Genomic DNA, 14192 nt, shown 5'->3' on the forward strand with positions numbered 1-14192 from the left:
CAAATTTGTAAAAAGACAGAATACTGTTTCTAAATTGCAGACCTTTTCATTGAAGGAACATGGTTTTGAGAGAAGCAGAAATAGTCTGGAAATAAACATATGTAGCATGCTTCTATACCTAATGAAGTCTTTGGAAAGAAGATGGCCATTTGTATTACAGAATATGGCCCAATAAGCAATTCTACTATGAATTGTTCTGTATGGATCTAGCTGTTGGATTTTTGAGCTTTTCCCATGTAAAGTGGCTCTGAGTAAGCTTCATATATCACATTTCCATTCTAATTAGAGGGAAAGAGTTGTCTAATGGGTTCAGCTGCATCCAGTCTGAGGCAGATGACATTCAGTAATTTTGACATTATAAAAATGAGGTACAAAATGATATTACAGAGTATTTCAAACTGCATGAAAGGCAGTCTGAAAGCTGTCCAAAAACTTGTTCCAGGAAGTCATTGAGCTTGTAAAAATAGCTTTAACATTTCTAGGGTATACTTTGAAGCTGCAAACATCAGTCAGCCTGAGGCTAATAAAGGAAAACATAGACTTTGTTTGATTTTTCAGTCTAAGTAGTAATAATGTCTGGAGGAAAGACGGAGACTACTCATTTGTCAAGACTCCTGGGCATTGCCAGTCTATTTTTCTCATCACTGGCCTCTAATTTCTTTCAGTTTAGGTAATCTCCATCATACTTTAACTTTTGTGTATTTGCCAGTTGACAAATCCATTTTTATGCTGTCTCACAAGCCTAGAACTTTCTCTTGCCCACAGCATCCACATGTCCTTTCCAGTTTCTGTTAAATCCCTTCTTGTAGCCACTTCTTCAAAGAGCTTCATGGATATTAATAGCATTACATTATCTTGTAACCTTCCTGTGCTCTCAGGAAAGCATTTTATTTCTTTTTTTCCCCTCCACTTAGTCAGATTTCATTCTATTTTTCATTATTTTTGAAGAAGGAAGCATTGTGTTAATTATGTTCATAAGTTGCCTTAACCAGTATCATGTCACACTTTCTGTACGTGTTAAATTCTACAAAACTGGAGCTGTCTGTAGTCCCAGCAAGCCCAATGTCTTGAGCCTGTGATGTTTAGTATGTCTGTGTCATGACAAATCTGTGCGAGAAATCTGATGCCCCTGAGAACATGTGTAGACACACACCTACATAAGTAAAACTGTTAAGTTTAAAACTGCAGTCTCTCTCTGCATGCTTTTCTGACCCAGGTTTTCATTGCTTTTTCTTGATTGGAATTGCCAGGTATGAAAGGATATTGGAAAGATAAATCAAACAGATATCAAACAAAGCTATTTTACACAAAACGAAGACAGGCAGACTGGTGGTTCTGTTCAGCAGGGTAAAGTGCAGGTGCCCAGCTGTCCCACCCAGTTCTCACACAGTCACAGCACTGTGTGATTGGTCTGTGCTGCTGACATCCCTGGGTTTGCAGTCCCGTGATCAGAGGCACATTGGCAAACCTCTGCTCTGACACTAAGCTCTTCCCAGAGTTAGGAGGGGACACCTGGAGAGGTGCAAATCTTCATCAGCACAGATCCTAATTGCAGAGTGTCAGATAAGACTGAATGGCCTAAGATGTGATAGCAGAAAAAAAATGGAGTTTTCAGAGGGGGAAAAAAAGAGACTGCTATGCACAAGACTGAGTCAGAACATCACATGGTAGTGTAAACCTGGGTCTGATAAGATTTACCCTTTGCTGGAACATTAACATCAATACCAAATTGTGCTGCTCAGAGAATGGTATACAGGAGCCAGAAAGCTCAGTGGGGATTCAGTGTAAATGTAGAAATGTCTCCCACAGACAAAATTTAAAATAATACAAGTAGGTCAGCTGGATTTGTGTTGTTTGCTTCCTGATGTGATGCTGTTTCTTCCAGGTGTCAGAAAAAGGACTGTTGAAGCAAAAAATAATATAGTTAAGTGAACATACATTGTTTTTTTAAGGGCTGATTAAATTTATGTGACAGGATTGATAATTTTTCCCCTATTTTGATTTTAGTTTGATTGTATGAGTGAGCTAGACCTACACCTAGTGAAAAACTAGAAGGTGTACTTGTAAAGAAATAAAAAGCTTAAGGTTTTGCATTTTTTTCTGGTTTTCAGCAATAGAAATACACTATTTGCCAGTAGTATTTTTACCACAGTTTTTTTCAATTTTATGTAAAGCTTTTTTCAAACAGAAATTTTTCATGTTGAAAGTATTTGATCTAAAAAAACCATAGAACATAATTCAGAAGTTACACTAAAATTTATTGCCAAGACATTAAACATTACATTGGGCAGATGAGTTGAAAAATAGTAAACTAGGTCAGTATTGTCGAGTTGTTTTGGCCTGAACTGTAAACAGATAAAAGTAGGAAAAAGTACATTAAAAGTAGGAAATTAGCTCAGAAAGCAACAGTGAAGCTTTAAAACCCAAGCAAGAATCATCAGCACATCTGACATGTTCTCTAATGCTGGCATGTAAATCCAGTGCCAAAACTTGGAGCTTTCACTTCCAAATTTCCTTTGGTCTGAGTGGGAGATTACACAAATAGAGATAATAGAATTCACCACAGAATATTGTTTTTGAATTGAGAATTCTGTTACATACTCAGAATTTTCCTGAAGTTTCTCACACTTCTAGTGAGAGTGACTCCTCACCATTGCTAATGTTGAGTTTTTATTTTGATAGCAAAGTCAGACAGCATGAAAAGCTTTATAACTGCCATTATTTTACTGATACTAACTGCAGATATTTCACATGAAGTATTATATCCATTTTCACATGAAATAATATATACCTCTGAAGAAATAATATGTACCTTTGAAATTAAGTAGAAATCTTCCTGCCTTTTTGTACTCATCATCTTGTTTCTTTCATGTGAAGGACCCATGACTAAAATTACATTTGAAAGCACATTTTAAGCATTATATTTTGTAGTATCTTTGTATTTATGTAATTTTCTCCTCCTGTCAGAGACTATGACAAAGATATTTCAAGAAAAGGGGATCATGGCAGGAGAAGAAAGAGCTTTTAATCCACATCTGACCTTCATGAAGTTGTCAAAATCAACAGAGCTACGTAAGCAGGTGAGCTCACATTTCACATAGCTCAGCAGCAATCTAGAAAGTTTAATTTGGAGATGGACAGTGTTGTTTATGCTGTAGCATCATATTTGCTACTTTGCAACCAGCTGAAGAGGTAAGACTTTAATACTTGGTTTTTAAAGAAATAATTAATGTGTCTGCTGTATAGGCAATCCTGTACTGTAATTTACCACTCCTGATATTTTCAGTGCAGTAATATCATGGTCAGTTTTCTGTTGGGAAATGAGGCAAGACCAAAAGATAAAAGTACTTGTTCAGAATTGCAGACCTCCCATTAGGGGGTAGATGATATGCATGCAGTTTGTTTGCTGAGTTTTGTTACTGTATAGGAAAAAATGAGCAAATCAACAGCAGAATTTCTGTTTGGATTATGCATAGTAGGCAGTTAGTTCCCTACTGAATATGCTTTGGTGAATTTCAGAGTAATGAGGAAATCTTATATTAATAAATGTGTATAATATAATTTAATATATCTTCTATATTCTCTCTTGCAGGCAGTTATTTTTTGGCTGTTTATTTGTTTGTTTTTTTTGACAAAATACACAAATACATGAAAATAGGACATAACTGTAATTAAAATATATAGAAGCAATATTAGTGTACCTTTTTTATTTCATGCAAATTTAACTGTAGTACTGTATTATTTAACACAAGGTTAAATATTTGTCCATACATTTTTTTACTGATATTTTATAGAATGTTTTATATGATTCTTTAACATTAACCAGGAAAGTCATTTTCAGAAAAAATATTTTAAATAAGAATTAAAGTACATAAAACTAATATTTTAAGTTGATTTTTCCTTAATAGTGGGTTAAAGTTTAATTATTAAACTTTAAAGCTTAATTAGAAATATCTCTAAAAATGCTGAAGGTGCATGTTTTAATTAAGTAGTATTTTTAAATCAGTAGAAAGAAGGTAGTGAGATCTGAGATACATCAAGAAATTTGAGGGTATGTCTACTTGTTCTAAAATAGAAATAAAGACAGCCACAGGATGCAGGTGGTATATGATAGATATTAAATTTTTAAACTCACAGAAGCTTTTGCTTGAAATGACAGTTGGGTTTTTAAAATGCTGATTTTAAAAATCCACAGATCTTCTAGAATATCAGCTGTTTAGTGATCTAACTGGTTAAAACATCTGAGACAATCAGGGTGGGATTTTTGCTATTCTGTATTTTTTCTATTTTTTAGCTAGTTGGTTGTTTCATTTACATTTATCTACCTTCCATGAAATATTAGCCAGGATATATCCTTTCTGTGTTCTGATATTCTCTGCTGCTGACAGAACCAGGTCAATGTCATTCCAAATCATCTTCCTGAGCTCTCCATAATGCTGGATAATGCATATGATCTACTACATAGAAAGATGCTATGTATTAAAAATCTGTCCATTTTTCTCTGTCAATTCAGTATGAGGCATAAGCATCAGTCTTTACTATAATTTTTTCTTTCATTGTGTTCCTGCAGTTAGTTAGACAGTTTCATGCATTTACGGAAAATAGTAAATAAAAGTATGTATCATAAAAAGAATAATTATTTGGCAGTACGATGTCTAATTGCATTTTCAGATCTTTCAACAATATGAAAAGCAAGAAGAGGGAAGTGGATGAAGGTTACATGAGAAAGCTTATAAAAGAGCATATAGTACTGAAGTGGTTGAGTATAGTTCCCAGCCATAGCTTTATATAACTATATTAATTTATTTTTTAAATGTAAGCTTCCTTATTTGAAACAATATTCTGTTAAGTCACCCTCCTCTCAATGATATCTTGGGGGAAAAAAAATCTGTTTTTTAAACTTTAATATAACTGCAGTAATTTTGAAATGTATATATTCTGTAGAGATTTTAACTTTTTCAAAGCTAAAAATTATATTTACAAGGCAAAGAGTTTGAGAATTCAGAACTAGTAAAGATCTCAAGAAATGAGGTTTTCACTTTGAAGCCACATAATTAAGCTAACAATGGTAAATCTAAAAAACTTGGAAACATTAATAAAGGATGGAAGTGTGGAATAAAGTGGATTAAAAAAGAACTATCTGGTTTACTATACCCCCTTCAGCTTCTCAAATGAAAGAATTTATTTTCCTACTCAGAAGTGGGATCAACTCTTTCTTCATGCTTAGTTGGACATTTCTGAGATTAGATGTGCCACTGAACACTTCTCCAAAAACAGGAGGTATATTATGCTATAGATGTCCTTGTGGAAGGAGACAAATGGATATAATTTACTTGCTCATGTTCAGCTATTTCCAGAATTATTTGAATGAGAAGAATCCTGAGTTAGTATCATTATCTTCTATGCAAATAAACTAATGAAGCACAATAAAAGAAGCAACTGGAGTTTTGCGTTTGAAGATAATGTTTCTGTTCCTGCTTCCCTCACTCACCTCCTAAGTTGACCCCAGTCAGCCACAAGCCCTGTGTTTTCCATTTGTCCAGATTCCTGTTTATTTCAGGGTGTGTGGTGAGGCACTTCATAAATGCTGTATGACGTTTGAAGGTCCTTTGATACCTAGAACTGCCAGAACTGCAAATGCTGTGAAATGAATTTCATAAGTAGAATATGACTGACAGCTAAATTGCTCTGATGGCATCTGCTTAATTAGTGCGGAGTATATCCCTAGCCTAGACAGTGGTTGACAACAAAAAATGCCAAAATTATTAATAATGGATCTTTAGTGTATTATATTCTTTTGTATGGTGGATCTTTAAGATGCTGCTTGTATAGTTAGTAAAAGAGAATATATTATTGAGAGAAATATTTGTATTTACGACACTTCTGAGTATTGTTCAAGGCCTGATTCACTGTTGCCATTCACTTCAATGGTATCATCATAATGGTACCAGATATTATGCAGCCAGTATTATTATCATTGCACTGGAAATAGCATTAAATGCACAATTCAGTAATTTATTATTGTATTTTTTAATGTAAATTATGTTAAACTTCTGTCACTTTCCAGTTTCCTACAGAAATAGCATAAGGTACTTATTTGGTAATAAAAATAGTTTCCTTTATGATCAAGGAGGAAACTCCACACTGAAAACCAAACACAAACCCAAAGCAGTGTCTCCAATTTCAGATCTTTTTGATGTATGCTGATAGTCATCTTTTTGCTATCTTCAACCAGATATACCAGATAACATGTTCAATACTCATAATTATGAAGGGATTTAATTTTTTTTTAAACATAAATTTCCTTTCAGTTTATGTGACATTAATATTTTTGGCTTCTTGAAATTACATAGATGAGAGATGTAGTATGTCTTTTGTTTGCCATAATATAAGTGGCTAGAACAAGTTTTGGCAGACAATAAGTTATCTAATGTCTCTGTCTTATTTACATGAGAAATCTCAGGCACTTGCCTGGCTGCAGGAAAGGTTATTGCTTTGATGGTGTTTAGATATGGCTCTTGCATCATTAATTTGTTAATGAATTTTTCTTGCATATGCATACATAAAATACTGTGTTCAGTAAAGATCCTCTACATGATGAGAGAAGTGAAAGGGAATCCTCCCTTTGTGATATTAATCCTCAAATGTTAATAACTGGAAATAGAATAAAAAATGTGAATTTCTCTCTTAAATGCCTAGATTTGTAATTTTGCCTTTATACCCATGTGTCATAGACACATAGTATGCATGATACAACTGTATCATACAGAACGTTAAAGAAGAGAACAGTTCTCAGTAAAACTAAGATATTTTGCTTGAAATGACAGTTGGGTTTTTAAAATGCTAATTTTAAAAATCCACAGATCTTCTAGAATATCAGCTGTTCAGTGTTCTAACTGGTTAAAACATCTGAGACAATCAGGGTGGAATTTTTGCTATTCTGTATTTTTTCTAGTTTTTGGCTGGTTGGTTGTTTCATTTACCTTTATCTACCTTCCATGAAATATTAGCCAGGATACATCCTTTCTGTGTTCTGATATTCAGAATCTGACTCTGAATCTGACCACCAGCATTCTTTTTATAACTAACTCCTGGGATCTCTGGCATTTGGACAGAAAACCTGGTATAAGAAAAGCCACAGAGCCATTAAATCCCTCTGCATTGTCACTTACGCCAGCCTCTCTATCAGTGGTTTGTATTATGACAACTCTTAATTATTGGTACAAGAGTCTGAGCTACGTATTTATTTGGAATCTTTTATGCTGATTCTAAAATGGCTGAAACCGTCACTTTGGCACAATATGAAACAATAAACTCATTCCTTTAATAGCCTTTTAAGACCAGTAGAAATGTGTTGTGATTTTTCTGCAGTGTATTTTTTTAATCTGAGGTTCCAGCAACAGGGCCAGAAAATGCATGAACTGAGTGACCCAACAGCTGGAAGAGGTTCTTAAAATTCTTCCTGTTCATACACTCATTGATACACCATATTGCAGGGATATGTAAGTACTTGGTTTAAACAAGAAGAAGGAAGGACATAACTACAGACAGTTTGTTATAAGCTAAATGTTCTGTGAGGTGTCATGGTATAGTGATCATTCTCTAAAATACCAGACTTTCCATGGTAGATATGATGCAGTCTATGTATTTACATATACCCTTGCTACAGGACTGAGGCTGCAGAAGGCAACACCTCTTTAGACATGAACTCTTCCAAGTCCACTTGGGGATCATCAAGGTCTATGCAAAGAAACTTTTCCACAATAGACTTGCATTTTTCCATCCTATCATATTTTGAAGGATGATCAAGACATTTGATAGGTTTTCCATTGCGAATCAGTTCTGATACTTCCACTCCTCTTTCAATAATTTTGGCTGGCATTCCTGCTAATGCAGCAATATTGGCAGCATGACTAATGGTGGATACGCCCTGTTTGATCTGGTAGAAAAATATCAACTCCTCTCCATCCTGATGGGTCTCCATGGTCAGGTGTTCCAGAAGAGGTGTGTCAGGCAGGAGTTCTAGCTGCATTAAACTGTGAAAATTAGTGGAGACAAAGACCTGTGGACACTGTGTTCCTTGTCTGATCCAGTACCTCAGGACAGCAGCCAGAAGGGACAGGCCATCCAGTGTGTTGGTGCCTTTACCAAACTCATCAATAAGTACCAGGGACCTCTCCGTGGCATTGTTTACAGCCTTGGCAACCTGGTTAAGATCAATCATGAATGTGGAGAGCCCTACAGAAACTGATTCCCTACTGTGGATTCTTGTGTAAATCCCATCAATTACTCCAATCTCTGCCTCTGCTGCAGGGACATAACTGCCGATTAGAGCCAGGAACACTATAAGACCTACTTGCTTTAAGTAAACACTCTTTCCAGAAGAGTTGGGCCCTGTGATGATCTTTATTCGTCTGGTAGCCTCACCGCTGTCCACAGGATTGGCCACGAAAGTCTTTGCACATAGTTCTATGAGCGGATGCCTTCCGTCCTTGATGTGGAAGCCGTGGCGGTGAGTAAAGCGAGGTCGGCAATAGGCGTTCTCCCGGGCCGTCGCTGCCAAGGCTAGCAGCACATCCAGGTGCGCAGCGTACTCAATCACGCTGTTAAGTACTTCAGACTTCTCCAAGATCCTTGCCTGCAGCTGGTGCATGATGAGTGCTTCCTGGTCTCTGATCTCACAGTGCAAGTCACCCAGCAGACTGTCTAGCTCCTTGGTCCGGGCACTTCTGTAGTGCAGTTTATCATTTGACAAGAACATGAAGTCCAAGCCTTCAATTTCAAAGTCAGTCTTATCCACCATATTTGGTAGGCGTGGAATGGCGAGAAGGAACCCAATCAAAGGAATGTAGATTACAGCACAGAAGGGAATGTGATTGTCCAAAGTCTCTAGTTCTTTCTCTGCCACTTCTGTAAGGAAGTCTGACAGTCCCATCAGCTTTCGTTTCTTCTCATCAATCGTGACATCTACATTGGGTCTAACAGTGAAGCGGTTCTCGGAGAGGCTGCCTTCAAAGTCTACCACTTTGCTGATCAGGTTAGCAATGTAGTGCAGATCATCAGTGAAGACACGTGAAATAGTCTGAAAAAGTTCAATAGTGTTGGGCAGAGAACGACATGTGTCTCTAAGGCACACTGCGTTGTATGCTGTCTTATACAGTGCGTGCCAGTCACTAACTTTTGTGTTGGAGAGAGTCATTCTTTTTAAAATAAGAGGCACATTTTTAATATTCTTGAGGCAGTTTTGAAGAGTGAGGACTGTTTCATGGTTCTGAGCTAGCAGGAAGAAGTTGATAACATCCAGCCGTTTGTTCAGCTCTGTCAGGTTACGGGTAGGTCGTGTGAGCCACAACCTCAGCAGTTTTTCTCCCCATTTGCATCTGCAACGGTTTAAAATTCCAAATAAGCTAAATCCTTCTTTTAGTCCACTGGATAGTTTGTACACAGAAGGATGGATATCACTTTTAAATATCTGCAAGACACAGTAAGTGTCTTGGTCCATATTCACAGTATCTGACAGCATAAATTTTTTAAAGGCCAAAATAGGAACTGCTATACTGCTGTCTTCGAGTTCAACTCCAACCCTTCTTCTGTCTAGAAACTTAAGAAGGCCTCCTAAGGCTCGTATCATGAGTGGACTCTCGAAAGGGATGATTGAGGACAAATAGAGAATTTTCTCTGTGGCAGTCATATGAGATGGGATAAATGGAAATTGCCTAGACAGGATCCTTTGCTTGCTGACTTCTAGACCAAAATCTATGTTGGGAAACAGGACAATTTCTGGTTTTCCTATGTCTTTATCACCAGCAGTAGCTGTTAGGTTGGTCAGGAATTTGGCAATATTCTGGTCCTGTTTTGCACTGGTCACTATGCATTGAGGGTTAAGTTCCCGAATCACTTTTTGCATTAGCTTGAGGTCTTCATTGTCAGGTGTGTCAGGCATGAAGTAAACTGAGCAATCTTCTGTATCATAGTAAGTAATTGCCAGCTGCCCTGCATACCACAGAACAGACATATGTGTTTCTGAGCTCTCTTGCTCCTCTTGCTCAGGCCCAGGTGCCGGTGGCAAGGCACAGCTCATGGCTGATGTGGCACTCATCTGTTCGCAAGAGGTTTTTTTTTATTCACAACTCATCCAAAATGTCCTGAGAAGTAACTTTAATTGACAATAAGAAGTTAACAGAAAGTCACTCTTCCAACCCTGGAGAACCTAAGATGCTACCAGGAATTAAGTGTAAATGTTCAAGTGAAAAGACACAGCCAGTGATTACAGCCACTACTGGCTTCCAAGAAAGGAGTAACAGAGCTACCAGCATTAAAGTTTTTCTTTGTATCCTTTATTTTTTTTTTTATATAGACCCAAGTACCCATAAATGCAGTAACATTCACAGGTATGTATATCCATGCAGAAAATCATCCTCCCTCAGAGGTTCGTAACATACACCTGCGCTGACCATGGCTTCTCTCAGCAGTGCAGCCCCATAACTTGGCCATCACTTCAGGGTCGCAGCCCCATATTTATGCTGCAGCGTCACACAGCACCAGTTTCTATAGAAGGTCATAAGGGATCGGGCATACCAATCCCTGTCAGCGCCTCACTTCCAATCCTTCCCTCTTCTTTGCTCGCTACTCACCCCTCACCACAGACGGGCAGCTCGTCTCGGCTGCTGCACCTCCCTGCAGCCCAAAGTATTTGTGCTGTTTCCTTTCCCTTCCTCTCCAGGCGGGAGCTCGGCGCTCCGTCGGGCGGGCCCGTCAGGGGCCCCGGGCCCGCCTCTGCGCCCGGCCGCGCCCACAGCGGCCCTGTGCCGGCCGGCGGGAGCGGCCCTCGGGCCCTGCGGGCCCCGCGTGGGGAGCGCTCCACTGGTGTGCTTGGTTGCGGGGTCTGACACATGGAGCCCGGAGTGCTTGCGTCTCTGCTACCTGCGCTGTCCCCACTGGAGCCTTCCTGCCCCTGGTCCCAAGGCTGACTGTGGCAGTAGCCGCGGGGACTGCATGGGGTTCAGCTGCTGGGATCGCTGGCTGCACCTTCCCAGAGACACGGGCAGGAAAACCAGACGTTACAGGGATGCCAAAGGCATTCTCCTGGTGCTCTGGCACAAGAGCTCCTTGTGCCGTGCCTCTCCAGGCGCATGTTACTCAGCCGTGTCCTTTACAGGCATCATCCATTACAGTGCTTCCTCGAGAGGCAGAGTCGTCCTCGTCCCCTTCCAGCACCAAACGCTTCAAAGTGTCCTCTCTTGTTTCTCAGCCTCCCCCATTATAGCTTATCTTATTATCAGCATCTTTACTATGCCCATGTGGTAACAACTTTCCTCTTGCATCTCTACTGTTCCAGACCCTTTCAGTTAAGAAATGAGCCATGACTTTCCCATGTGCCTGCATTGCTTCATCCTTTCACATCTCATTGCAAGCAGCACTCCAGAAATTGTTCCAGTTACTAAAAATATCATCATTTTCCCATGGCTGCTTTTCCAAATACCTTTCAGTAGTGCATCACAAGCACGACTCAATTCCTTAGCATTACACATTTGATTCATACCTTCGCAACCTGTCTTTGACAAACAACATCCCAATCTCTTCTAAATGTTATTTTTTTATTGGAGCATGAAGTTGTGATTTTTATCTTTTCTTCATTTCATTCCAGAGGATCTCAAGACTTCACATTTTGGCAAATATTCTCCTGGCTGAAAAGAGCTTTTTTTATTACTAATTGATGTCTAACTGTATTTCCTAGAACTGTCAGCCAAAAAGCAAGGAATGATGATTTAATGTCAGAATAACCTTAGTACATAAGGACTAGTCTAGCCATAGAACATAAAATGTTAAGTAATTACTGTGAGGATGGAATAAATGTAGACTTCCACAGAGATTTAGACTCCCAAATTTCCATTTCTTGAAATCAAAAGCATACACCACTAGATGTCATCATTTCAGAGATTAAGGAAATGAGAAGACATTTGATCTTCTCTAATGTAGCCTTTGCTTTTCACACTGATGAGTTTCCGAGAAACCACAGGCAAACCAGGACTTTGCAGCCATTGGGGATGTAAAGCCGAGGGTCCAGGATGTTGGCAGGATTGTGCAAATGCGTGCGGCGTGTGCAGGGGGAGAGGCTGGGGAAGAACACAAAAGAGGAGTGGACGGTGCAGGCTGCAAAAGGCCAGTCCTGTTTAAAATGAGGCTCGTGGGCGCTCCTGTCCAGCTGGGTGCCAGGGGCAAATGTCTGTATGCTCCCCAAACTGTGTCTGTGGGAGTGCAGGTGTTCACTGCCAAACCTCGAGCTGGGCCAGCCAGCAAGTGGGAGACAGTGGGCTCAGTGAGAGGCCGGCAATCTGGGCAGGGGTCCTGGGGGAACAGAGGGGCCATGACGGTGCTTCAGGAATGCACAAACGTGAACACAGACAGAAAGTCATGTATATCCTACGCGGCTGACCTTCTGTCCCTGCCAGGAGCGACCTGCACTTGTGTCTCCTGTGAGCCCCATGTGAAGGTGCTGGTGAAAGCAGTGGCATCTGTGTAGCCAGTCATGTCCATGTCCTTTGAGCATATGTCTCTGGGAAGTAAAAGCAGCAGGTACATCCATCAAAGACTGAGGCTCCCGTACGCTGGACTGGATTCCAGCAGCCAGGCAGTAGGGAACACACCAGTAGGGGCTGGAGCTGCTAGAGGCTCCTAATTTTCCTTAGCATAGAATGATGTCATTTAAATAGCAAACAGCATTATTGGGAGGTAGGCTGAAAGAGAAAAGACTGAATTTCTACAGAGATCATATATTTTTATTGACAATGAAATGGAATGAGGACTCCAAAACTCTTGAAATAACTACTGAAATGTTTCTGAAAATAGCCTAATAGAGTATTTATTATGTTCCTCTTCATATATGCAAAACTGCACAGTAATTCCAATATTATAAATCCTGGTAAGTTTTTCAATTTACTAAGATAAAAGAAGTCTTGTGCTGGTAAAATACAACCATTTCTTCCTGTGGGCTGATTTTAATGACTCAGAAAACTGACCTTGATGACCATTTGAGATTGTTCCTTGTAGCAGCATGGCCGGTGATGACAGCAAGTTACATGTTCCATGAACACTGTTGCAAACCATTGGAAGTTAAAGCAGCTGTAGCATTGTGTATGTCTGTTTGTTTCCTACAGGACTGAAAATGAAGTGATAGAAAGGAGGACTAATTATACTTCTGTTTCATTGTTAACTTCTGCAGTATACAGTGCTTCCCTAAAGCGGAAGATTTGGCATATGATTATTTCTGTAGTCTTTTTGCATCTTGAAGTACTTTTCCATACTAAATGTACTTATGGTTAAAATGAAAACTATAGGAATTAAATATGAAAATTCAGTCTCCAAGTAGAATGAATTTTATGTTGCTTTTTAAAGGTGAAAAAAATTGACTCTAGTCTGTATGAAGATTTCAAAAACCATTATTTTGGCGATGAGATCTTGCACCGCTTTGATCTTTGCTCCATGTTGAAAAAAAAGCAGCCAAATGGTTATTACTACTGTGAGTCCTCCATTGTTTTTGGTAAGTACATAATAATTTTCTTCTGGTCAGTTGTGTCTCTGAGTTATATGTGCAAAAAGCCATTTTTTCTGGAGTGTGTGTTAGGCAATTCTTACAAGATCCGTGGAATCTGACGGAAGTCTCTCCCTCAGCCTTGGCTCTGCAGGAACTCTGTGCAGTGGTTCTCACTGATAGCTAAAGTTTATGTTCAATTATCCATCTCCAAAATCCTGTTCCATTTCTCATCCTAAAATGAGTGTTTAAGATAAGTGAGATGTATCTCTCCCCAGAGCTGCTCATCTCTCTGTTGACTTTAAAGACAGGCTGTGTGACTAAGGCAGATTAGACACAGTACTTACAGATGATTAAAGCTAAGTGAAATGTCTCTGGTATGGCACAGATGTGACCTTACTTGGACTACATTCATGTACAGAGAGAATTCCATGTGGTACCACAGATTTGATAATGAGTCTTCAGAATACCATTAGACCTTAAACATTGTACTGACACCTTGCTAGATTATTACAGTGCTAGAAATCAGAGTTGTGTCTTCCTGCTTTGTCTGAACAGAAATACCACTGTTAGAAGCTAGTGCTGATTTCAGGACTACGTGTAGGGCTTTGGTGACAATTTGGTTTCTCCCTTGTGGTGACTACTTTGTGCTGCAGCATTG

At 39.1% G+C, this 14192-nt stretch overlaps 2 protein-coding genes across 6 annotated transcripts in view; one reads left to right on the top strand and one right to left on the bottom strand.

The window, feature by feature from the left end:
- The window catches only part of AKAP7 (A-kinase anchoring protein 7), an 82581-nt gene that overhangs the window by 19254 nt on the left and 49135 nt on the right, over window positions 1-14192 (top strand). For all 5 annotated transcript variants that reach the window (XM_041423780.1, XM_041423776.1, XM_041423777.1 and 2 more), the window contains exons 6-7: window positions 2968-3080; window positions 13396-13540. In XM_041423780.1, coding sequence (XP_041279714.1) covers window positions 2968-3080; window positions 13396-13540 — 258 coding nt within the window. The remainder of the gene's footprint in view (window positions 1-2967; window positions 3081-13395; window positions 13541-14192) is intronic.
- On the bottom strand, window positions 7664-10099 carry MSH5 (mutS homolog 5). The gene has a single exon (XM_041423775.1). It carries the CDS (start codon window positions 10097-10099, stop codon window positions 7664-7666), a length of 2436 nt encoding a protein of 811 aa, XP_041279709.1.

This window comes from Onychostruthus taczanowskii, unplaced genomic scaffold, assembly GCF_017590055.1.
Source record: "Onychostruthus taczanowskii isolate IOZ18803 unplaced genomic scaffold, ASM1759005v1 scaffold8, whole genome shotgun sequence".
NCBI lineage: Eukaryota > Metazoa > Chordata > Aves > Passeriformes > Passeridae > Onychostruthus > Onychostruthus taczanowskii.